Genomic DNA, 26,361 nt, shown 5'->3' on the forward strand with positions numbered 1-26,361 from the left:
CGGCACATGTAGATATGTGTACAGCCATTCTGATTAGGTCAGCGTTAAATAATTATAAATTAATAATGATCATTAATTGCAATAACCCCCAGGACCTCTAAAGACCAACCTGGAGAACATAAGGATTTAAGGAGTCTCGTGAAAATAGCCACAAAGCAACTAAGCAGGGGACACAAGGGGCACACCTCTAAACCCAGCCTGACAAAAACACAGTTTGTTTCAACCAGGGTGCTATTAGGTGGCAGCAGGGAGAATTGGCAAGCAGGGGAAGTTTGATTAAGCAGTGGGGAGGCTATTGAGTGATTGATGTACTTGAGCATTCCTTTCTACGAAAGGTCATTCAAAATGAGAGTCAGGGATTTCAACACTATTATTGCTTTTTGTTGGATGGTTTGTTGGATGATGATCTTCAGGTTGTCTTCCATATCTGAAATCAAAGCAGAAATGCTAGACATGATGTATGATGTATCTATGTACCGTGATGATATTTAACCTTAGCAAAAATGTTAAAAAACAAATTAAGATACCTACCGGCAATGTTATTTTCTAAGATTATTTTTAAGATTAATGTATCTTTTTTTAAACATCCTTGCATATATTGGAAATGTATTGATCAACGGCATGTGGCCACAGAAATAAAAACTAGCTCTTGCAAACAAACAGATGTACGAGGCACATCAATGAGGCAAGGCTGATTCTCATGTACCCTCATAGTCACATCTTTTACCAGCCCACCAGTATTAAGTAAAGCAACCAAAAGAAACTAAATAAAGAATTCTTTAAGATGTTTAACACCAGATTCAATTTCTGAAGAAAGATTTTAAAAATTAGCTTAGTGCTTAAAAATAAAAAGCTTGGGCTCATCAAACGCAGATAGTAAATAGGGGCTCATTAATCAATCCTGAAATTAAAACAGTTGTCTACAACATATGGCTCTTTTTGGCAATTAGCAAGGAATAATGAGACAACCAAATCAAAATCATTCCCTCATTTAAGTAGACTCATTGAGAAAAACAACAGGCGATGGACAAAGGTTTGAGGCAACTAAAACCCAAGTAGGCATCTAGGAATGGAACATCCTAGAATGCCTATTGTTGGGGATTACTACCAATACAAGACTGGATTTAGCACACTGATTTTTCCTCTACACAGGATGGCCCCTTTTAACCAATGGGAATTTCCCATGTAGTCTTCCAGTCCCTCATTTTACTGGATTGTGCCTTACTTTCAAATAAATGTTTAAATGTGCCGAAAGAGCACTACAACATCAATGCTGCACTGCACTAGAACAAAAAACAGCAGCAAATGTATTCCTGTCTTACGGGTCTCATCAGTAAGGTGCCGCGTGAGTCTTAACCTACAGCAAGGTACACTCTCTTCAGCCTGTTCTTCTAGAGATAGTAGCTAACCAGTAGATTTACAAGGAATAATGGATGAAACTTATCCTCTGAGAAATATGTTGTTAAGTGTCAGTGGCATAGGTTGTTCCCTTGGGTGTGACTGGACTTCTGCTGTGCAATTATTGCATTATTTAAGAAAGTTGAATATATCCAGTTCAACTTGCAATACGGGAGGAGGAGGGGTATAGAAAGGTTGTCCTCCACAGAGAGCATTATTTTAATAGTGCCCACATTAGTCTGTTTCTTCTACTTCAAGTAAAGAATTTGCATTCATTTTGTGTGGTCATGTTGCTTCTTCTGGCTCACTGTTGATGAAAGAGGCTTCTTTGTCTTCTTCTTTCTAAAGTCAGGAAGAGGACGAAGAAGCCCTTTCCTGTTCCTCCTGACTTGACAAGGATTCTCCAGAATCTGTGCAAGCGCAACCTTTTTGATTTTGTCTGGAGATGCATGGGCCAATCTTATAGATGTTTTGTAATTTACTGAGATGAGTCACTTTTTTGAGGGGCCAGCCAGAACATTCCTTATTTTAAGCATGCCCAGGGTACCCTATTAATAATGGAGAAATATTTCTGATATGCCCTGGGACATTTTTATATTGAAAACTGGGTCCCTTCTTCTACCTAGTTACACACAGATTCCTTACCTTAGAATAGTCCCCAGGCTTCATTTTCTCCATGCTGGCGTCGTTCTCGCTGGAAGTAAAATGCCTATAAAGGCGCGGACTTCAGTTTCTTTACATTACTATTTCCATGTCAGAAGCACAGAGCCACGTCAGAAGGCTGAAAGACCAGTGTGCAGATACTAAAGACCTATGCAGACTTTTTTAGGAAGAGAAACTAGTTTGCAAAACGAGGAGGATGGGAGGGTTGGTTTTAGAAATTGGGTCTCCAGCTGGTAGTGGTTTGCACCCTGTCCAAGTAGGGACCATCACTCTAGTTAGGGTAAGGGGGTGACACAGCTAAGATTACCCCTGCTCACACCCTTGATAGCTTGACACGAGTAGGTAGACTTATCTCAGAGGCAATATGTAAAGCATTTGTACACACACGCAGTTAAAATGTGAAAACACTACAAAATGAGTCCACACCAGTTTAGAAAAATAACCAATATTTATCGAAATAAAACAAGACCAAAATGACAAAAATCCAACATACAAAAGTAAAGATATCACTTTTCACAAGTTAATCAAATGTAGCCCATAGAAATTTATGGATTACGTTCCTTTTAGCACAAAGTACCTAGGATTTGTCAAAATAAAAAGACTAAACAGGCGCAGGGGAGGTGAGGTGCCCGAAAAGCAAAGCGGTGCGTCTGTTCCTTATTCCAAGGTGAGGTGATGAGTAACTTCCTTACTGCTAGGGGAGGTGATGCGCCGGTTCCTTACTGCTATGCAGGGGAGGTGATGCACCGGTTCCTTATTGTCAGTGGAGGTGATGCCCTGGTTTCATACTGGAAAGGGGGGGTCGATGCGTCAATCTCCTTACTGCTGGGCAATGTCGATAAAGAGACAGCGGCGAAGTACGATGCGTCGAAAATCCATACACACTGGGTCAATGCAGCGGGGTCAAAGCAGGCACTGAATCGATTTTACAGCTACTAAGCAGACAATGCGTAGATTAATCAGCCGCAAAGCAGGGGCTGCATTGGAGTCTGAGCAGATGCCACGAATGTCGGTGACATGGTGCTCGGGCTGCAATGATTTTCCAACCACACAGCAGGTGCTGGGTTGATTCTTCAGCCGCACAGGGGTAATGCGTCAACTTTTAATGCACACAACAGTGCTGCATTGAGAAAATAGGAGCGGAGAGTCAATGTGTGGATTTTCTCACCAGTTTACACTTCCAAGGGCCCTGGCACTGGATTTAGCACCATTTGGCACGTCCGGGCTTTCAGCAGAAGAGCCCAGGCACTGGTAGGTGAAGTCTTTCACAGCGCCCTGAGGCTTTTTAACAGGAAGCAAGCACGCACAAGCCCTTGGCAAACCTTGGTAGCATGATTCAGAAAAGTCCAGTCCTTTCACTCCCAGGACAGAAGCAGCAGGCAAGCACAACAAACCAGAAGGCACAGTGTCAGCCCCTCCAACAGCCTCTAGCTCTTCTTCCTGACAGAGTCCAGAGGTGTTCTGATTTGAGAGTGCCAGAGGTCCAATACGTCCACCCCTTTCTGCCTTTGATGTTGGCAAACTTCAAAGGAAGTTCTTTGTAGTGCACACGACCACACCTTTCTCTAAGTGGGCTCCATACACACTACAGAGGTGGAGATAGCTTTGTGTGAGGACAGGTACAGTCCTATTCAGGTGTCAATGATAACTCCTCTCACCACTCTAGCTCAGGATGGCCCATCAGCCTATGCAAGGCACACCTCAGCTCCTTTTGTGTAACTGTCTAGAGTGAATGCTCAAGAGCCCATCTGTCATCCTAACACAGACATGGAGACAGAATGGTTAAGCAAGAAAATGTCAATTTTCCAAAAGTGGCATTTTCAAACATGCAATTTAAAAACCAACTTCACAAAAATATGTACTATTAAATTGTGAGTACAGTGATCCTAGACTCCAACTCGCTATCAGCTCCCAATAGGAAATTACACTAAAGAATATTTCAAGGCAATCCCATGTTCCCCTATAGGAGAGATAGGCCTTGTATAAGTGAAAAACGAAATTAGCAGCATTTCCCTTTAGGACAGGTAAAAACCCCCAATACATGTCCTACCTTTTAAATACACTGCACTCTGCCCATGGGACTACCTGGGGGCCTACACTAGGGGTGACGTGTATGTAGTTAAAGGGAAGGTTTGGGCTTGACAAGTGAATGCACTTGCCAGGTCGAAATGGCAGTTTGATACTGCACACACAGACACTGCAGTGGCAGGTCCGAAACATGTTTGCAGGGCTACTCATGTGGGTTGCACAATCAGTATTGTAGGCCCACTAGTAGCACTTGATTTACAGGCCCTGGGAACCTCTGGTGCACCTTACTAGAGACCTAATAGTAAATCAAATATGCCAATCATAAATAAACATATCACCAATACAATTTATATAGAGAGCATATTCACTTTAGCACTGGTTAGCAGTAGTAAAGTGCTCAGAGTCCTAAAGCCAACAAAAACAGGTCAGAAGAAATAGGAGGAAGAAGACAAAAAGTTTGGAAATAACCCTGCAAAAAAGGGCCAGGGGGGCGTGGCTTAGCGAGCAATGTGGTAGGACGTGTCTCCCGGCGTCCACCACCCACATAAGCGATCCCAAGCGGATTCTGGGGCGATCGCTACTCACCCTGAGGTTGCGGTAGTCCTGCGGTGCCCGGAGAGCCTTGGGTGCCCCTCTGCTGAGTTTCGAGACCACAGCGGCGCCCAACGGCACAGAGACGACCCTCGGGCGGGCGTCGCCATCTTCCACAGCCTGCCTGGCCCCCGGACTGATGCCCTATTGCCGCCGGAGGGGTCGCTGACCCAGAGCACGGACCCCCCTTGTTGACATTTGCGGACTGAGGAGCGTCAGCGGCGAACTAAACTGCTTGGTCCGCCGCGCTTCACCTCTGGCCCTCAGCTCTCCTTCTGCCCGAGGTGCTCGGGAGCCGCCATTTTGTGTAGCCTGCCTGGCGCCTGAGCGGCTACTTCCTCACCCCCGGAGACGTTGCGGATCTCAGGAGCGGACCCTCTTGCTGGTGCCTGCGGATTCGGATTGGGGGGCACAGGCGGCGGGCCGATCTGCACGGCCTGCCGCGATCACTGCTCAGGCTTCTGCTCTTCCCCTGCCCGACGTGACCAGGATCCGCCATTTTGCGACCCTTGCGAGGCGGCCCGGCCCTGCCGCCTGCTGGTCCCTGTGCTGCCCTGAGTGGGTCCCTCTCCCTCTCCTATCGTGTGCTGTGGTGGAGAGGCTGAGTGGCGTGACTGGCGGTGGCACCTCCCTGCGGCTAACGGCGGGGGACCCTGCTGGACGGTGTAGCCCAGCGGTGACAGGCCGGAGGTGGTGAGCAGACTACAGCTGGAGGCCTGCTGCAGCACGCGCTTGGTGAGGTGAGGAGTGGAGGTGGGGGCCCCGGGGACGTTTTCGGCGCCGGGGCTCCTGCGAGGCCTTCTACTCCGGCCTGGTGTCCTGGGCCCTCCTGAAGTGCTGGCCCTCTCCCCCTCCACCCCCCTTATCGAGTCGACAGGGGTTCCCTTTCAGCATCGCCCGAGATCCACGGCCTTGAGGAGCACTGGCTGGTGTGCGCGGCCGGTGACCTGGGGCCCCTGAACTATTCCTAGGCCCACGACGAAAGGTCATCTAGCTGGACCTTGGGCTTGGGGATTCGGACGGCAACCGAAGCTTGTTATAGCGGGGGCTCCCCCCTTTTCCCTGTGACTGCACTCCGGGCCTCCCCTGGCCGAGGGACCCTGCTGCCTGCCCCACGCTACTGGTCTGACACCGCAGGCGCTTGGACCGCCGCCTGGTGCGTCTTGGAAGAGCGACTCACGAGTTGTGTCCCTGTCGCGGGCCCCTGAGGTGGTTCGTGTCTGGTCCACCTGGGGCTCTGTATGGGGGCGTTCTGGGACGACCGCCGTGGAGTCTGTGTCCCGCGCCTGCTTCCCGCCTGCGACAGCTCTGACCCGGGCCCTTGTCGACTTGGGGGACTGGTGGGGCCCATCTGACACTGACCATGACGCGCTCCAAGGGGGCAAGACTGACCCGCCGGTGTCCCCCAGAGACAACTCGGTGATGGCGATGTGGGGCAAGTCGGAGGCGTCGGCACCGGCGGTGGAGGTACCGCGGCCATTTGGGGACGCGGCCCCTGTAACGCAGGCCTTCATGACATCCTTCATGTCGGACCTGAAGATGGAGATCGGCTCCCTCCGCTCGAAGGTCCACACTTGTGTGCGGGAGCTGCGCCGTGAGGTCACGGATCTTGGAGACCGCGTAGACAGCCTGGAGAAGACTGTTGATACCCGCACCGAGGACCAGGAGCTCTTGTGGCAACGCCTGGCAACACTGGAGGAACAGCATATAGAGCTGCAGATCAAGCAAGAGGACCTGGAAAACAGGAGTCGCCGGAACAATCTACGTATTCGCGGCGTGCCACTCGGAGAAGAAGGGAAGGACATCATGACTTTTGTCGCGCAGCTCCTACATGAGGTGTGGGGTAATAGCGATGCCTCGCCGCCGACCCTGGACCGAGCCCACCGGGTCCCCGCGCCTCCGGGGCGCCCCGGTCTCCTCCCAGATATCCTAACAAGGTCCACTTCTTCACGGAAAAGGAGGCTATTCTGCGGGCTGCCCGAGGCAAACCGGACCTTACCTACAGGGGTCACAAGATCCAAATATTTCAAGACCTGGCACCCCACACCCTTCAGCGACGGAGAGCGTTCCGACCGGTAACTGACAAATTGCGAGACTTGGGCATTGCCTACCAGTGGGGTGACCCCTTCGCCCTTATCTTTCAGTGGTAGACAAAACGGAGAGTCATTCGGAAATTCGCGGAGGCGGCGCAGCTTCTGCAGCTCCAGGCGTCACCGCCGGCGAGCCCCGTGCGCCCTAGCAGGCAGGAGCGTATGTCCGCGAAACCGTCCTGGACCACGGTCCAGCGCCATCGCCGCTCGCCCCGCACGGATGAGCAATCAGCGTCCCAGACCAAGCAAGACATTATCGCCCACATCAAGTCCCTGGAGGGAGACCGAGAGGGTGCTGCCTCTCCTTCGTCGACCTCGTGAGACTGCGGAAAACTGCTCAGGTCGGCTCATGCCTTGCTGCCTTGGGGGGTGAGGGCTATCCCCCCTCCTTTTCCTTGGGGAGCCGTGGCGGATGGCTACGTTACCTGACTTTGCACCCCGGATCCTGTCTTTAGGGTGGGTGACGCTGGGGCTCCTCCCCACGATGACCCCGGGACAGGCTACGCCCCCGTTCTCTGGTGATCCCTGAGGGAGTTACATCCCTGGGCATTTCCGAACCCTCGGGTGTAGGATGCCCGTTGGCGGGATTGACTGGACCTGGCCCAGTTGGCCATTGTTGGATCATTTCATCACTTTTTGTCTTCCTCTTCCTCCTGACCGTCTTCATCTTCCTTTTTCCTCTTTTCTTCTATCACCTTTGTGTGGGGTGGGGAGCGGTGGGATGACGGCAAGGGGCTTGCGCGGTGCTGGCGTGGGATGCAGATGTTGTTGGAAGGCTGCGGGAGGGGGATGGAGCGGCGCAAGCAATCTTCTTTAGATCCTCATTATGGCTGCCCCCTTACCTAGCCCCCTAAAAGTCCTGACGCTTAACGTCAAGGGCCTTAACTCCCCCAATAAGAGGCGACAGACCTGGCGCTGCTACCTCCTGCAGCAGAACCCTGACATCATATTCCTCCAGGAGACCCATCTTTTGCAGGCTGACGTTGGGCGCATGGCGCACCCCAGGTACCCCCTCCAATTTTGGGCTGCAGCAGACACTAAGACAGCAGGTGTAGCGATTCTCTGTAGACACGGCATCAGGCGGGGAGACACCAAGCCCTTCAGGAGTGATGACGGACGATTTCTCAGGGTGAGCGTAGACGTTGGAAGACGCACCTGCACCTTATGCAATGTGTAAGCGCCCAATCAGTTGCAGGATCGGTACCTGTGCACGCTTCTCAGCACACACGTTCAGCTGGGGGACCCCTTCCTGATTCTGGGGGGAGACTTTAACCTGGTCTGGGACCCGGACGCGGACCGTAGCGCCGCTCCGGCGTTCGGCTCCGGGGCTATGTCCTCAGCGCTGCGCGCCCGGATCGCGGACCTGGAGCTCTATGATGTATGGCGCTACTGCTCCCCGGGGATGACTGACTATTCGTTCTACTCCCATGCCCACCGCTCATACTCCCGTATCGACTATTTGTTCATCTCTCATACCCTGCTGAAAGATGTCCTGGGTTCTTCCATTTCTGCTATCTCCCTCTCGGACCATGCGCATGTCGACCTGTTGCAGGACCCGGCCGTCCACCCAGCCCGAGAGGTGCGATGGCGTCTACCACCGAGAGTCCTGAGGGACGCTGACGATGTGGCCAGCATCAAGGAGGCCATAGATTCTTACTTCGCTAGCAACGACTTGCCGGAGACGCTCTTCCCTGTTGTATGGGATGCCTTTAAGGCGACCATTCGGGGGCATATCACCACTCTCTCGATTGCACGGGCTCGGGCGGCCCGGACCCTCGAGGATACACTAGAAAGAGATATTAAGCGAGAAGAGCAGCGGGATCACAAGACCACCTCTGCAGTGTCTAGGCGGCGATTGGCCAATCTCAGGGGACAGCTCTGACTCTTGCGTACTAATAAGGCGGAATCTTCCCTGTTGGTCCTGAAACAGAAATACTTTGAAGGCGGAGACAAAGTTGGCAGCTTGCTGGCAAAACGGTTGACGGCGCCTGGCGGCCAGGGCCCACATCGCACATGTCCAGCTCCCTGATGGAACGCACGTAGTTTCAGAGAAAGCTAAATGCGAGGGTTTCCGAGCCTACTATACTGCGCTATATCAAGAGGAGGCGCCGGATCCAGAAGCTGCGGCGGAGGTCTTGCAAGCCTATACGGGGACGACGCTCCACCCGTACCATGCAACGGCCTTGGAAACTCAGATCACCCAGGAAGAGATAGCGGGCTCCATTCGGGATCTCCCCTTGGGGAAGACTCCGGGACCGGACGGTCTTCCTTTATCTTTTTACCGAATGTTCCAAGCGCAGCTCGGACCTCACCTATTGCGATTGTTTAACTCATTTACTGACATAGCGGGCCCGTCTCGAGACATGGGAATGGCAGAGATAGCACTGATTCTCAAGCCGGGCAAGGATCCGACGCAGTGCGCCTCGTATCGCCCTATAGCCTTGCTGAACACCGACTTCAAGATTTACACCAAGATCCTGGCGAGACGTTTGGATCCACATATGCCGGGTATTGTAGATCCGGACCAGGTTGGCTTTACTCGCAACCAACAGGGTGCGGATAATGTTCGCAAAGTGGCACACTTGGTGGGGAAGGCGCGCCACTGGAACATCCCAGCCTGCCTCCTCTCGCTGGACGCAGAGAAGGCCTTTGATCGGGTGAACTGGACCTTCTTGCGGGCGATCCTTGACAAGATTGGCTTAGGTCCGGTCATGATCACTAGGATCATGGCGCCATACTTGGCTCCGCAGGCCCGGGTTCGGGTAAATGGACAGCTTTCTGCACCGTTCCCCATCTGCAGAGGCACTCGGCAGGGCTGCCCCCTATCGCCCTAGCGGTGGAGCCGTTGGCGTCAATGTTCCGTCGGGCGCCCAACATTCATGGCATCTGCATGGGGGGCTGAGAGAACATGGTGGCGCCATTTGCTGATGATCTCCTCCTCACTCTCACCCGCCCGGACGAGTCTCTACCGGCGCTCCGATCCGCACTGGCCTTTTTTGAGAGGGCTTCGGGTTTTAAAATTAACCACGGCAAGTCCTGGGCCCTTAACCTAACCATTCCTGAGACGGACATCCCCCGCCTCAAGCAGTTGGCACCGTATCAATGGGCCACCCATAGCATTCGCTATCTTGGATTGGAGCTAACCCCTTTCCTGGACACATGGTCGCGAGTCAACTGGCGAGAGTGTCGGCGAGCGGTCCTGGAGGAGCTACGGCGGTGGAAGCCCCTGGTGCTGACATGGTTGGGTAGGCTCAATGCCGTTAAAATGTCGATCCTCCCTAAAATCCTCTACATATTCCAGTGCCTTCCCACCCCCATTCTGCTTAGCAACATCCGCGATCTTCAGCGCGCCCTCACAGCCTTCATTTGGGGCGGTAAAATACCTTGATTCTCCCAGAAATTGCTGATGACACCGCGGGATAGGGGGGCCTGGCTTGCCCTGATCTACTGGATTACTACTGGGCCTCACACCTCCGATTCGTGGTGGAGTGGGGTGTGACAGAGTGTGAGAAGATGTGGCATCACATGGCATCACAGGGCTGTGACGGGGCGCACCATCTGGGACCTCGCCTGGCATCAACGGGTGCGCGCATTAAGAGTGCGTATTTGGCGGTCCCCACGAAGACGGTACTCAACATCTGGGACACGGTAGTGGTACGCAGAGGCCTGACGACTTTCCCCTCGCCGCACACCCCGATTGAAGGCAATCCGTCTTTCCCGCCGGCACATCCAACGCGAGCCTTCGCTAAGTGGACGCAGGGGGACTGCAGGGTGCTCACGGACCTATTCGAGGGGGGCAAAATGAAATCCTTTACCCAATGTAGAGAGGAGTTCAGTGTTCTGGCGACGGCACAACTGCAGTACACCCAGCTGTGGCACTAGATGACTGACGACAACGTGTACCAGGCGGCCACGCGCACTTTTACCCCCTTCGAGCGGCTGGCCCGACATCCCATCGAGTCCAAGGGGCTGGTGTCGCGTATTTATCAGATTCTCCGACACCCGCAGGCGCCGCCTTCTCATCCCTACCAAGACAAATGGCAGGCGCTGTCCGATTCGGACATTACCCCTGCGCAATGGCAGAGGCTCTGGCGGGATATCCCCAAAATCTATCGTCGCATCCCGCAGCAGGAAAATGCCTATAAATTAATGACTCAATGGTATTACACTCCGCTGCGTCTACATCAGATGTTTCCTGCCTCCTCTCCGCTGTGCTGGCGGTGTCGATCAGCGACAGGGGACCTCATACATATATGGTGGGCGTGCCCGATGCTTACTCTCTACTGGAAGGAGGGTGCTGGGGTTTCCTCTGCCTGAACTTGCTACCACTATCCTTCTGGGGATTCGCCCTGCTGCTCTAAAGGCCCTTACCAGGAGTGATTGGATGCTGGCGCTTCAAATGCTGGGTGCTGCCAAGCAGCTCATAGCTTTATACTGGAAGAAGCCTGAAGCCCCGCCAATAGCAGCCTGGTTTATACGCCTCTGGCATGTCCTCACGATGGAGCTCTTCACAGCCTGCAGGCGCGTGACACCCGCTTTCGAGCTGTGTGGCAGCCCCTAATCAAATATCTTTGCGCAGTTGAGTGGGCGCGCTACGTTCCAGTCAAACTCAGAGCGCTGCGATTGTTTGAGGATGCCCTTGTCCCCGCCGATCCGAACAGATTGCTGCCATGACTGGTCCCCTGGGCTACACATCGCCAATGTCGTCAGCGGGCGGGAGCCCCGAACCCCCCCATCTCCGCGCGCTGTCTCTGCTCTTGCTTTCTTTCTTCTCCTCCTTTTTCCTACTTTTCCTTTTCTGGCTATTCTTTCTCTTGTTCATATTGTTTGCCTCTTGGGGCTTGGTGCCCTGTTTTGCTGGTTGTTTCATGCGGGCCTGTTGCCCGCCTGTGGTACAGAGCAGCACACTGGGTTCCCTCCCCTTCACAGGTCTATCTAACGTTGTATTCTGCCATTAGATCGCGGCCGGCCCCTTTGGGGTTGTAGGCGCAACGCTGTGTATAACTTTTCTCCCTCGTGGACTTTAAGGCCATCTAATATGCTCTCTCTCTACGCGGTCGGCCCTGAAAAGGGTTGTAGGCTTAACGCTGTGTATCTGACCCCCCTGTGGAGTGTGCCCCTTTCCCTTTGTTGAAAATAAAAACAGAGTTCAAATTAAAAAAGGGCCCGGCCAGCAGTTGGTAAGGAATTTGAGGCTAGATAAAGTCTTTACCAGAGAAGGGGTTACCAAATGTAAGTAACTTGTTCATCTGATAGACTTCTAGCAGAACATTCCTTACCTTAGAATAGATACCAAAGCAATGCTTTCCCGGAGGCAGGTCAGCAAACTGGCTTAGACCAAAAGGTCCTGGAGGACCGAAAAGGGTAAAGTGTCCATCATGACAGACCTCACTGTTAAAGCAGTAGTGTTTGATAAACCTGTGTAAGGATGCCCATGTCGCTGCCCCACAGATGTCCAGGATGGGGACTCCACAAGCTAGTGAAGAAGTTGCAACGTTAGTTCCGGTGAAATGAGCAAGAAGGCCTTCAGGGGGTTCTTATTTGGCCACAATGAAGCAAATCTTAATGCAGAGTACAAGACATCTGGAGATGGGCAGTTATGTAACAAGATTCCCCTTCTTCACTCCAATTAACCTAACAAAGAGCTGATCACCCACCTTGTGTTCTTTGGCTGCCACTGATGTAGATTGTAGATTGACAATGCTCTTTTTGGGTCCAGGCGATGGATTCACTCCTTCTTGGAGGGGTGAGGCAGAGCAATGAAGGTTGGCAGTGTGATGTGAAAAGGGGTCACAAGCTTTGGCAGAAGAGAGGCACGTGTATGGAGAATCGGTTTGCCACAATAAAACTGGTGTATAGAGGATGAACAGAAGGCGCAGACAGCTTTCTGACCCTGTTGGCCGATGTGATGGCCAACAAGAAGACTGTTTTGATGGGGAGATATGCATGGGTTCAAAGAGTGAACACATTAAAAAGGTCAGAACCAAGTTAACGTTCGATTGGGGCACTACAAAAAATGTGGAGAGAAACATATGCTGAAGACTTTCAGAAAACATGTCATGGATGACTTAAACAGGGAGGATTGATCCGGCAACTGCAAAAAGCCGAGATGGCCAAAAGGTACCCATTAACTGTGCCCAGAGCAAGACTTGCTGGGCTAATGAGAAAATCAACAGCAACACTTCGGACAAAGGTGCAGAATGAGGCTCAAAATGTTTTTCAGTGCCCCACACCACAAACTTGGTTCATGACCGGTGCATACAAACTTTATGAATGGACACCTGGCTGCTACGTTAACCTCACAGACTTTAGGAGGGAGATCAAAGAATCTCAGCAGCTGCCCCTCAATTCCCACGCTTGAAGGCAGAGCATGCACAGATTCAGTGGCAGAGCCCTACCCTGTTACTGAGACAGAAGATCCTCCCAAAGAGGCAGTCTTATTAGAGAACCGATTACCCAAAGGCGTACAGGAGTCCCGAGCCCCACTTCAGATCAAATAAGTCTCTGAGCGAGAGCCGATTTGAAAACTCCAGCGTGCAGAAGTGCAGATATTGCGCGTTCTCGGTGGTGGGAAACCGATATGACTACGGTTTTCCCCGGTATCAGAAGACACCCTGGGCCCCCTCCAGGTGTAGATGCCATTTGTGATCCGCAAGGCATAGACGGCTGAGTTTGTCAGCTTTGGTTTTCAGCGATACCACCAGTTGTTGCACAACCAGGAAGAGGTCCTGATATTCCAGCCATGTCCCGAGAGGCAAAGCCTCCTGGCACAAGACCCCACCCTGCCCTGCTTGTTGCAGTGCCATTTTGCAGTGTTGTTGTCCATGAGCACCGGAACCAGCCTCCCCTCGATGGATGGAAGGAAGGCTTTTAATGTTAAGTGATTCACTCTCAACTCCAAGAGGTTGATATAGAGCCAAGACTGCACTAGAGACCAGGGTGCTCTGATCTTCACCTCTCCCAAGTGGTCATCCAAACCAAGAAGTGATACATCTATCACGCCTGTGAGATCTGGGTGGGGCAGGGAGAGGGTCCTGCTGCTGACCCATTCGTGGTCAGTCAGCCAACACTGTAGATCTTTTGCAGTACCCTCCGATATCTGAACCAGGTCAGAGCAATCCCTCTGATGCTGGGCCACTGGGACTTCAGGTCCCACTGTAAAGCCGGTATGTGCCTGTGGGCATGCTTTACCAGGGGGATGCAGTAGGTGTGGAGTCCCATCAGTATTAGGCAGTCTAACTGAAATCTAGAATAGAGACTGAAATATCGTAATCATAGCCTGCATGTCCTGGAGTTGCCGTTTCGGAGGAGACACCTGTAATAGCACTGTGTCCAGAATGGTTCAGATGAAAGGGAGAGTCTGAGAGGGGAGTTTAGGTGTGACTACGGCTCATTTATAGTAAACTTCAGTAAGTGCATGAGGTCCGCCATAGTCTGAAGGTGGGTGACAGCTGCCTGGGTCAAGCCCTCCAACAACCTGTCGCCGAAGTAGCTGATGACTGGAACCCCTGACCTCCACAGATGGGCTGTAACCACAACCATCAACACTCAATGGGTGCTAGGAAAACCAAGGGAAGCACAGTGAACTAGAAGTGCTTATGGTTTCCATTAATGGAAGGGCATAACCCTGCTGAACAATTTGGTGCACTCACTTGGCCAAAGTCATGGCTTGCCAGTGAGGCAGGCGGTGCCTGATCCCGCTGCCAACTGGCTGCTCGTGATGTTGTGTGGGCACATTAATGGAGGCTGTGGCTTAGGCTGCCAGCAAGGCTGGGGAGTTTGGGTGGAGGCAAACTGAGAAGATTGCTGGCCTTGGGTCCGACGAGGCCTGTGGGAGTCGTATTCTTGTCTACAAAATGACTGAGGAGTCTGCTGGCTGAGGTGGCTGGGTGGAAATGGACATGCCTGGTAGCCCCAACCACAGCCACAGAAGGTGCAAAAGGCAGGGTGGGTTTGGCGTGGAGCCATGGTGAGTCCCAACGACCGGGCGGTGGCCCTACTGTCCTTGAAAAGCAGAATCGGCCGTGTCAAAACACAAATGAGTAAGTGAAACTGCAGGCCCTTATAGGAATGTCTAGCCATCTCCAGAGAAGCCAGTTGACCTCAGCCAGGCATGACAATATAGGGCCACAACAAAGCAATCGCTCTACCCAAGTCTATTGTGTTCAGTCCACAGAGCATTGTGAACTTTGCTGCATCCCTGCCATTAGCAATAGCCTGGGACAGATTAGCTCAAGCCTCCTCCGAGACAATGGGCAGCACATGCGTAACCAGACTGTGTGAGCATACCAACCCAAAAGGCACACAATGTTCCTTGATTGCAGTGTAAGGTTGGTGGAATAGAATATCCTCTTATCATAGGTATTCAACCTCTTGGATTCCCTATCTGGTAGCATGGTAAGGAAAGCGCCAGAGTTAACTTTGATGTTGCACTTCAGGCTTTTGTGGTTAGGGTGCGGACTGAGAAAAACTAGATTCTCAAGGCAGTGGTGGTGAGCGATTGCCCAGTGCACAGGAGCGCCTGTGCACGTTTGGTTGGTCCCATGCAGGACATCATTGAGGGCTTCATGAAAGGGGGAGGGAAGGTTCTGTGTGGGATATCCTGATTGAAACACTTCCGTGAAGACACTGGTCTTGACCTCCAGCGAGGGCAGCATAAGGTAGAGGATCTCAACCGCAGTCTCAACCACCATGGGAAGGACGACCCTTCATTCGTAGCCACACAGAGTAAAGGCCAGGCCAGTGTCTGGCGAGGTGTCCAGACCACGGACATCTGCCAGTTCCCCATACTAGTTTTTCTCAGCTAAGTGCTCCTCAAGGGGGTCAAGATAACAATATGGATCCTTGGATCCACCCCAAGCATATTCCTTACAGGGCCTACCAGGAAAAGGAGGCAATGTCTCTGACCCGGAAGGTCTTGGTCCGGTCTAAGTCACAGTGCCTGATGACGCCAGCCCGGGGCACCTTCCAAACCAGTGGGGCCTGGGGTGCTCAAGAGGGGTCATCATGCCCAAAGATGAGGTGCACAGCCTCATCAAATTCTTTCAATAGGGAGGGTCACTCCAGGAAACTTAGGGATCTAGCTTCATTCAAGCATGGGAGAGGGTCCTAGATTGTGGAATTGTTCCTGAGCCAAATACGATGATCTGACCGGCACAGTGAAGTTGAAGAACGCTTCTTTTTCTTGTGCGAATTACCCAAAGATGATTGGGAAATCAATCAGCAGGAATGACTCTAAGAGCGGGCCCGTGACCTTACACGCGACATGGAATGGCACAGAGCTGTCTGGTGTTAAGCGACTAGGAGCTTCAATGCTTGCTCCTGATGCCCTTTGGAATTTATCATACTGCAATCAGGGCAGGTCTTGGAGTCGTAGTCCAGCTCTAGGCACCATAGAGAATCCAATTGTGGGGGTCCTGTCACAGACATTTGCCTGTGGCAGGCTTCATCACAGGGTTTAAAACCCACAGGTGTCTTAGGGGACATCTCTAAAGCGCACTGGGAACAAAAGCTTGAAAAAGACAGTAAAAAAGTGACTGAGGTAGCTCTTCCGGAGCTGCGCGGATGGCGCGGAAAAGAAACAAACTGAAGTCAGAGCTGTGGGGTGGCGCCTATATATGCACCGTGAATGTCACAATGCCGACATGTAGCTGACTGGTGCCACCTTCCGGCATCCCAGGGTACTGCTCAAGATTTTCTGGATATGCTCTGACACATGGGGAATATCCTAAGTTTTATATATATATATATATATATATATATATATATATATATATATATATATATATATATATATATATATATATATATATATATATATATATATATATATATATATATAAAGAGTAAAGTTTTTTTTATCAATGGGAATGTTGGAGCCTTTCTAAATTCGTCCATACTAGATTATGTTAAATTCACTTTCACTGAACTAAAAAAATCAATGTGAGGATACTAATAAAAAGCGGTTGCCTTGAATTTTGAATTCCTCCACATTTACAGGATGTTTTACATTTTAAATCTATATTTATATTCACTCTATTAATATGTTAATATTATTTCATTTTCAAAGCAGTTGTGAACCCTCCCTGAGTAGGCTTTGCGGACCCTCAGTGGACAGTGGACCGTGGGACACAGGTTAAGAACCACTGTTTTAAGGTAAGGAATCTAAAGCTAGAAGTCTCTATCAGAAAAAGAAATTATAACGTACTCCTGAGTCCATCCCAGTGGCATCTACCTACTAGGATGCGGAGGAGACACCAATGATGAAGCATGCCACTAAAAACTATGGGCAAGGTGTTTTCTCCTAATATCTTTAGATGCCTGTATCAGGAGTATCAAGAGATCAATTAATAGCCAAGTACCTGGTAGTAAGCCCATGCACCTGTTTTTTTGTGAAACAGAAAGATATGGTAATACATGAACAATGGTAATTCAAGAACACTATAATCAAAGCCTAATGGCAATTTAATATATAAATAAAAACGAAAAAAATCAAAATAAAATATGTAATAAATGATGTAGTGGGTACTAGTGATAAATGTACTCTGTTCTCTTTGTGAAATACACGTGTGATCAAAGTAACCAAACTACGTATCAAAGCAATGAAGAACAGTATGGCCCCATTATCTATACTACTATAATAAAGGAAGAACTTTCAGCCTTTGAGGCGGGTAAACTCGGGAACCACAGCGCCAATCCACACACCCGATACACCGTTGGAATCGTCAGGGTGTGTAGACGGTTATAGGCTATATACATTTTTTTTAAAAACGTGATTTAAAAAATTTACAGTAAAAAAAAGAAAAAGTAGTCCCTCTGAAGTAGCGCCGGCCGCGACGTGCGTGCTCACGTCAAGAGCGCGGGGAGGAGCGGCGTCTAGGAGCGCGACGAGGAGCTTCGGACATGGCGCAGGGGAGGAGCGGTGTCGTGAGGAGCAGCGGACAGGCCAGCGGCGGTGCGAGCAGCGGACAGGCGGGAGGAGCTGCGGATCAGGTAAGGGGACCCATGTCGGGGCAGGCGGGGGTAGGGGCAGGCGGGGGTAGGGGCAGGCGGGGGACGGGACGGGCGGAGGCCCGGGCTGCTGCACAATGTCGGGGCGGGCGGGGGTCGGGGAAGCCTGTTGCACCCGGACAAGGTCGGGACGGGCTGCTAGTTATAGTATATAGTGAATAGGGCTGCATTCAAGTCAATGACATTTTGATCCTATAGGAAATGCAGGTTTATCATCAGGACTCGGTCAAATATGGAGCCTGAGACAATGCTGTGAAAGGACAGAAAAAATGGAATCATAATCTGAGCTACAACTGAAGAACAACATATGTACATGAGGCAGAAAAAGGGTGTGTGCTACTCTCTCCCACGAGACACAATGTACACTGTAACAGAAAAGGAATTATGTACAAGGAGCTAGTCACAAAGTAAAAAGAGGAGGAACGAAAAGAGATAATAGCTCAATGGAACTGAGAAAAAAGTTTGAGCAAAAAGTGGAGAATGTTCATGAAGAACAGTGAATGTAATGCACCAGGAGTCTGGCAGCAGCATCGGGAAATAAAGGACGGGAAGAAATGATGGGACTGAACAGGAAGAAACATTGAATCAAATAGCAACCAGGCGCATGTACCACCTTACAGCTAAAAGCAGCGGTTCCCAACGTTTTCGACCCACGGCTCCCTTGACCCATTAGCCATTGCCCGTGGCTCCACACTTACTTTTTTTGGAGGGGGGTGGGGGGTGGAGGTAAACTCTGGCCTTGGGAGTACTTCTCCCTGAAATTAATTGGGAAGAAGCTGATGAAGATATTATAATCATATACGCTGGGTGTTTCATATTACTAAGGCGGCGCCTCTAATAAACTATTCCTATTCCATGCCTTTTTTATAGAACCCTCTCAAACTTTTTGTTATCCCACTTACAGTGCTAGATTGCACCCCTATGCATGTAGGCCCCATTGCCAAAGTGTTTCTGCGCTTGAAGAATATTTGCATTCACTTCCATTTCTACCCATGTCATCGTGCCAACACACCTCAGTGGGTGACTCACGATTTTTCAAATCACATACAGCTTTATTTTTGCTGTCTTTTTCCTAAATTTGCCTCCAAATCATTGCATGTAAAATCAATTCTGCTGATTATTTTTTTTGTCCATCTTTCTTGCTTCTAAATGTTGGCACTATGTCGTATATGGTGTTTAACTTCCCTGTGCTCAAGGAGAGAGCAGGCGTGTCTGGAAATGTGTTTGTACTGAAAGAAATGTGTACTGGAAGTACCTGATTCAAGTCCAAATGTCAATACTTAATAATAGTGTGTTTAATAGATAGGACAACTTTTGTTTATAGTATTCCAATATATACATATATATGGAATATGCTACTTACCAGTATGCATCTGTTCTTGGCATGTAGGGCTGCTGACATTCATATCTTGTGCATAGATTGCCGCCTAGTGTTGGGTCCGGATGATTGCACATTGTTGTCCTGGAAGAGTCTTCGAAGTATCACGAGATAGGTGGCTCCTCCCCCGGACTACAGTGCGCATGGGCATCCTCTACATCGATTGGTTTTTGCCATTGTGGCAGGGATGGAGTATGATACAGTAAGTGATGTCCATGCTAGAGATTAAGTCTGAGTGCTACAGCTGCGACAGGCACCGGGGAGGAGGGAGGGCGATATGAATGTCAGCAGCCCTACATGACAAGAACAGATGCATAGTGGTAAGTAGCATATTCCGTTCGAAGCATGTGGGCTGCTGAATTCATATCTTGTGCATAGAATGTATAGCAGTCTCCCCCTAGCGGCGGTTGCCTGTGCCAGCTGCAGCGGTCTGAAAAAGAGTCTTGAGTACAGCCTGCCCTACAGCTGCCTGCTGTTTGGAATGTACATCTACGCAGTAGTGTTTGGTAAATGTATGTATGGTAGTCCATGTGGCTGCCTTACATATGTCTTCTAGAGGAATGTTTCCTAGGAAAGCCATGTATGCCCCTAACTTGCGTGTTGAATGCGCTCTTGGGGGAACTGTTAATGTGCGTTTAGCTTTTTGATAACAAATTTGTATGCACTTAACAATCCATCTGGCTATACCTGATTTTGAAATGGGGTTGTCTTTGTGCTGTGGTGAAAAGGCAACAAACAGTTGCTTAGTCTTTCTGAAAAGTTTTGTTCTGTCTATATAGTACAGGAGAGCTCTTTGAACGTCTAGGGTATGTAGAGCTCTTTCTGCCACGGAATCTGGGTTGGGGAAGAATACTGGCAGTTCTATAGCTTGATTGATGTGAAAGTGGCATACCAGCTTTGGCATAAATTTAGGGTTTGTTCGCAGCACTACCCTATTTGCGTGAATTTGTATGAATGGCTCTTGAATAGTTAGGGCTTGCAGATCCCTAACTCATCTGAGTGATGTAATCGCCACCTGAAAAGCCACTTTCCACGTTAAGAATTGTATCTCACACGAGTGTAGAGGTTCAAAAGGTGGTCCCATTAGTCTGGTTAGAACCACGTTGAGGTTCCAGACAGGTGAAGGTGGGTGTCTTGGAGGAATGATTCGTTTGAGTCCCTCTAGGAAAGCTTTAATAGCAGGTACTCTGAAGAGTAAAAGGTGCTGCCTGTTCTGAAGATAAGCTGCCACCCCAGCTAAATGTATACGTATGGAACTGTAAGCCAGATTGCATCTGTGTAAATGTAACAGGTAACATATGATGTTTTGAGTAGACGCATCTAGCGGATTTATGCCATTATTGTTACAATAGATGACAAATCGTTTCCACTTCGCCGCATAGCATGCTCTGGTTGTAGGTCTTCTTGCCTCTTTGATAATATTCATACAGTCAGGAGGCAAGTTCAGGTAACCAAACTCTATGACTTCAGGAGCCAGATCGCAAGGTTCAACTGTTGCGGATCTGGGTGCTGAATGTCGCCATGGCTCTGCGTTAAAAGACTGGGTGTTAGTCGCAGCCTTTGATGAGGAACCACGGAAAGTTCTAGGAACGTGGTGTACCATGGTTGCCTCGCCCACGTTGGAGCAACTAGGATGAGTGTCATTGAGTGTTGTCGCAGTTTGCGTGCCACTAGTGGTATGAGCGGGGCTGGGGGAAAAGCGTACGCAATCTTGCCTGACCAATTCATCCATATCGCATTGCCCTGAGACTGTGGATGTGGAAACCTGGCGCGAAGCTTTGGCATTTTGCGTTTTCCCTTATGGCGAACAGGTCTATTTTTGGGTGACCCCACCGCTGGAAGTACGGTTGCAGCACTCAGGGATGTATCTCCCACTCGTGCATTTGGTGGCTGTGTCTGCTGAGCAGATCCGCCATCTGGTTGTCCTTGCCTGGGAGGTGTTCCGCCATGAGGAAGATGTTTCTCTGAATGGCCCACTTCCACATGCTTTGCGCTAGATGGGACAACTGTGGAGAGTGTGTCCTTCCCTGCTTCTGTATGTCGTACATGGCAGTCATGTTGTCAGTCTGGATTAACACGACTTTGTTGCACAAATGTACCTTGAACGCCTTCATTGCCATAAAGATTGTCATCAGTTTCAGTAGGTTGATGTGCATCTTTTTTTGCTGTGTCGTCCATAGTCCCTGCACTGTGTAATGTAGGACATGCGCTCCCCATCCTAGAAGAGATGCGTCCGTCGTCAGCACTATTTGTGGTACAGGCTCCCGGAAAGGTCGTCCCCTGCAAAGGTTTTGTGGGTTCCACCAATGCAGAGAGTTGTATGCGCGACCGGTCACCAACACTAGGTCCTTCAATTGTCCCTGAGCCTGGTTCCACTGCCGTGCTAAGCACTCCTGAAGCGGACGCATGTGTAGTCTTGCGTGAGGGACTATGAAGATGCAGGAGGCCATCATGCCTATCAACTGCATAAACACCCTTGCTGTGAGCGAGTGTTGGGATCTGAATTTCTGAATCAGTAATAGAATGCTGTTGATTCTTGCTGAGTTTGGCTGCGCCTTTGCCGCCAGAGTGACTATTGTTGCTCCCAGGTACTGTTGTACGTGGGCGGGCTGAAGATGAGACTTTGGGTAGTTTAATGAGAATCCGAGGCTGTGTAGGAGGTGAATAGTGCGGGACATGTGGCTGGCACATTGCTGGGCTGACTTTGCTTGGATGAGACAGTCGTCCAGATAGGGGTAGACGTGAATATGGTTTCTCCGTAGGTGCGCCGCCACTGTTGCTAGGCACTTGGTAAACACCCTGGGGGCTGTTGTCACCCCGAAAGGCAGTACCTTGAATTGGTAGTGCTGATTTTGGATGGTAAACCTGAGATACTTCCTGTGTGCTGGATGTATTGGTTTGTGGAAATACGCATCCTTTAGGTCTAGTGTTGCGAGGAAGTCTCCCTGACTGAGTAATGGTAGAACTTGCTGTAAAGTGAGCATGTGAAAGGGTTCTGACAAGATGTATTGGTTTAGGGGCCTGAGGTCCAGATTTGGCCTGAGAGAGACGTCCTTTTTGGGGATTAAGAAGTACAGCGAGTACACCCCTGTACCCTGTTGCTGTATAGGGACGAGTTCTATGGCCCCCTTTTGCAGCATGCTGATAACTTCTTGCTGCAATAAGTCTATGTGCTCTGCGGACATAGGACGGTGTCTTGGGGGTATGTTGGGTGGAGTGGATGTTAGCTCTAGACAATAGCCGTACTGAATAAGTTGTCTCACCCACCTGTCTGTGATAATGCTTTCCCAGACTGGCAGGAACTGTTGTTATCTGCCCCCGACCGGTGTTACATGGTCCGGGGGCAGTGACCAGGCGTCACTGTTTAGTATTGGTGGAGGATCTGGTGTTGTTATTCCCTCGTCCTCTGCCTTTACTGCTGTTGCCACGGTATCCACCTCTGCTTGTTTTATTGTAGGTGGTTTGCGTGCTCCCTTTATTGTATTGAGTCTGCTGGGATGCCTGGCCTCTTGTAGCTCCTCTGTTATTGGAGCGACGAAAGGAGCCTCCTCTGAATTGTTGTGACTGCAAGGCACCCATGGATTTGGCTGTCTCTGTGTCTTTTTTAATTTTCTCTAAGATTGGGTCCACATCAGGACCAAATAAAAAATCAGGGTTCACAGGCTGATTTAACAATGTGGTTTGAATCTCAGGTTTGAACCCTGAGATGCGCAACCAAGCATGCCTTCTGAGCATGACACTTGTGTTGATGGCCATGGCTGCGGTGTCTGCTGCGTCCAGCGCACATTTAATTAATGCGTTGGATATCAGTTTCCCTTCTTGTATTAGTGTTTCTGCTCCCTCCTTGTAGGCATCAGGCAAATGTTGTAGCAGTTGCTCTAATGTGACATAATGCGCCCTATCATATCTGGCTAATAGGGCCTGTGTGTTGGAAATTCTCCAGATATTAGCTGCTTGAGCAGCTACCCTTTTCCCAGAAACTTCTAATATTTTAGACTCCTTGTCTGGAGGAGGAGCATCACCAGTAGTTTGTGAGTCGGCCCGTTTACGAGCATTGGATACCACCAAAGAGTCCAACGGCAGCTGTCCCTTAATGTATGTAGGGTCCACAGACGCCGGTCTGTACTTTCTTTCAATTCTGGGGTTAACAACCCTTACTCTTGTGGTTTCCTTGAAAATGTCTCCTGCGTGTTTAAGGACACCTTTTAACATTGGCAATGTTTTAACTGATTTTTCAGAAGTGGAGAAAGTGTCAAACAAGAAGTCCTCTTCAATTGGGTCAGCATGCATGTCCACATCATGACTTTGTGCTGCCCTTTCTATTAATGCGTTAAACGCTGCTGTATCTTCTGTTGGCGAAGTTTTGACAGGATAAGTAGGAGTATCAGGAATAGTTTGTGACTCCCCCTGGTCAATTCTTCCAGAGAAACATTTAAAATTGTAAACATGCTTCTTAAGGTCCCAGCTCCTTCTCTGGTTCAGAATGACCCAGTACTGAGATGTAATCAGTTAGCAGAATTTTTCGACACCAAAATCCGGAAAATTCTAGATAGCCTTCCTCAATCCTCCATCATTGAACCCGTCGAGATCCCAGCCTCTGACCCCACCCGTCCTCAATTGAAGGCTTTCAGTCTCATTTCCAAAGAAGATTTCTGTAATATCTTCTCCGCTATTAAAAGCGGCTCTCCCTCAGACCCAGCTCCGATGCACATTTTAAAGCAAATTTTGAACATCATTGCCCCGGTAGCCACAGAATTACTCAATTCATCGCTATCCTCGGGCATAGTGCCCCCGAGCTGGAAGCAGGCTAGGGTCAAAACTCTCTTAAAGAAACCAGGACTGGACATCTCTGATCTGGCCAACTTTCGCCCGATCTCGCTTCTACCTGGTCTGAGCAAAGTGGCCGAAAAAGTGGTGAATAAGCAGATCTCCGAGTACCTAGAGGTTAACCATCTCCTCAGTGACTCTCAGACTGGTTTTCGCCCGGGTCAGGGCACAGACACCGCCCTTTTGGCGGTGACGGAAGAGGTAAGATGCATCTTGGATTCAGGGGGATCAGTTGCTCTGATCCTCCTGGATCTGAGTGCTGCATTCGATACTGTGGATCATGCTGTCCTGGCCCAACGACTGGCCCTGCTGGGCATTACCGGATCAGCCCTAAAATGGCTACAGTCCTACCTGGAGGAGAGATCCTTTAGGATTTGGGAAAATGGGTCTAAGTCAGAGCCCTTCCCTCTTCAGTGTGGGGTGCCGCAGGGTTCCTCCCTCAGCCCCACACTGTTTAATGTCTACATGGCCCCGTTGGAAAAGGTGATAGCCCCATTTGGGGTTAAAGCTATAAGCTATGCCGACGACACGCAGCTTGTCGTCTCGCTGTCGCAACATGAGGGTAGCGTGGCTGATCTCCCAGACTGCCTTACAGCCATTTCCTCCTGGATGTCCAGTTCAAAACTTAAATTAAATGGATCCAAGACGGAGATCATGCTTTTAGGCAATCAATTTACCTCTCTGCCCCCTGAGATGTGGCCTGCCTGTATGGGAGATCTTCCACCCCCTAAGCAGCAAATAAAAAGCCTAGGGATTTGGTTCGAACCCCAACTTACATTCCAGACCCATGCGCAGAAAGTGGTTGGAGGCTGCTTCGGTCTGCTTCGGGCAGCTCGGAAGGTACTTCCTCTCCTTCCCTTTCAATCTAGAAAGCTGCTAATCCAGGGCTTGATCCTGTCCAAATTGGATTACGGTAACTCCCTTTTCCTTGCAGCCCCCCTTGCCACCATCAAGACTCTTCAGCGAGCTCAGAATGCCGCAGCTAGGCTGCTGATGGGGGCGCCGAGAAGGGCCTCAGCCAAACCATTGCTGAAAGCCCTGCATTGGCTCCCCATCCAGGAGCGGGTCTCTTTCAAATCCCTTTGTATTGCACATAAGACCCTGCAAGGCAAAGGCCCGCCAGCCCTGAGAGGAGTGATCCGATCTTACAAGTCGTTCAGGGCCCTTCGCTCGGATGGAGAAAATCTTGCCATTGTCCCACGAGTGAGGAAAGCGAGAACAGGAGGCCGACGGTTCTCACTGAATGTGTCAAACAAATGGAATGCCCTCCCTAGAGAACTCCGAATGGAATCAGATCATCTGAAATTTAGAAGGGCACTTAAAACCTTTCTGTTCCCTACTACCCTCTAATCTTTCTTTGCTTGAGTTCACCTGGTTCAGATTAGGATTAGCGCTGGGACGCTTTAGGGCAGCCATGCGCTCTACAAATCCAAATCAAATCAAATCAAATCAAATAGGGTCTGTCCAGGCTTGAGACTGGTCATCCTGATCATTGTCCGCAGGGTAAGTATATTGTTTATCATAGTCATACCCCATATCCTCAGTAGAGCGTGTGGGTGAGTATGCAGAAGTGTCCTGGTCATGGTACCTTACAGTCTCAAAAAGGACAGGTGATGTAGAAGAATCCCTTTTCTTTTTGAGTGGAATTTTATATGATTCCAGAGGATTTTCCGACCTGATCTTTCTTTGATAAATAGTAAGTCTGCCGGTTTCGGAGTCGATATGTAGCTTCGACTGATCATCATAGGAGGGCTCCTGGTACATTACGTCCTCTTCTTGAGGATGACTCCTTTTCCCAAGTGACACCGTCTTGGGTGTTTAGACCCCTGTTTTCGGATCGATTGCCTTAGGGCGTGCTGTCAGGGGCAGCCCGAATTTTATCGGTGGCACAGCGTCTTTAGACAGACTGACCTTCTTCGGGGTCGGCGTCGATATAGGACCGACCGACTTCGCCCTGTCGCCGTGCTTCTGGCCTTGCGTCGACTTCGGTCCTTGTTGCGTCGGAGGCGCGCTCTTTTGCCTCGATTCGACTTGCTCCTTCAGGGCGCCTTTGGGTTTTGGCTCGAGGGCTTTGACGAGCTGTGGTCTGTCGACTCGGTGCCTCAGTTCGAGAACCTTCCGAGACTCGAGTCCCTTGTTTGTGTCGCTGTCCGTCGACGCCGACCTCGTCGGTTCGACGTGCTTGGCTTTAGCGATGGACTCCAGCGCACCAATCTTCTTCTCGATGCCCTGTATGTTTGACCCCGCAGGGTCGTCAACACTTTTTTTCTTCGTCGAAGCCGATGTGTTCGAACTCTTCGATCCGATAACTGTTTTCAGCAGTTTCGGTTTCGTTTTTGACTTGATGGCTTTCGGTTTTGCTTTCAGTAGTACGAC

The 26,361-nt window shown here is 50.0% G+C and overlaps 1 protein-coding gene across 2 annotated transcripts in view; it reads right to left on the reverse strand.

The window, feature by feature from the left end:
• The window catches only part of SPART (spartin), a 343,637-nt gene that overhangs the window by 14,073 nt on the left and 303,203 nt on the right, over positions 1-26,361 (reverse strand). Inside the window, exon 8 of one of the 2 annotated variants that reach the window (XM_078657185.1) lies at positions 313-427. The exons of the other annotated variant lie outside the window; for it this stretch is intronic. Coding sequence (XP_078513311.1) covers positions 337-427 — 91 coding nt within the window. The 3' untranslated portion in view covers positions 313-336. The remainder of the gene's footprint in view (positions 1-312; positions 428-26,361) is intronic. 2 annotated transcript variants of the gene reach the window in all.

Source organism: Lissotriton helveticus, chromosome 8 (assembly GCF_964261635.1).
Source record: "Lissotriton helveticus chromosome 8, aLisHel1.1, whole genome shotgun sequence".
In the NCBI taxonomy this organism is placed as follows: Eukaryota; Metazoa; Chordata; class Amphibia; order Caudata; family Salamandridae; genus Lissotriton; species Lissotriton helveticus.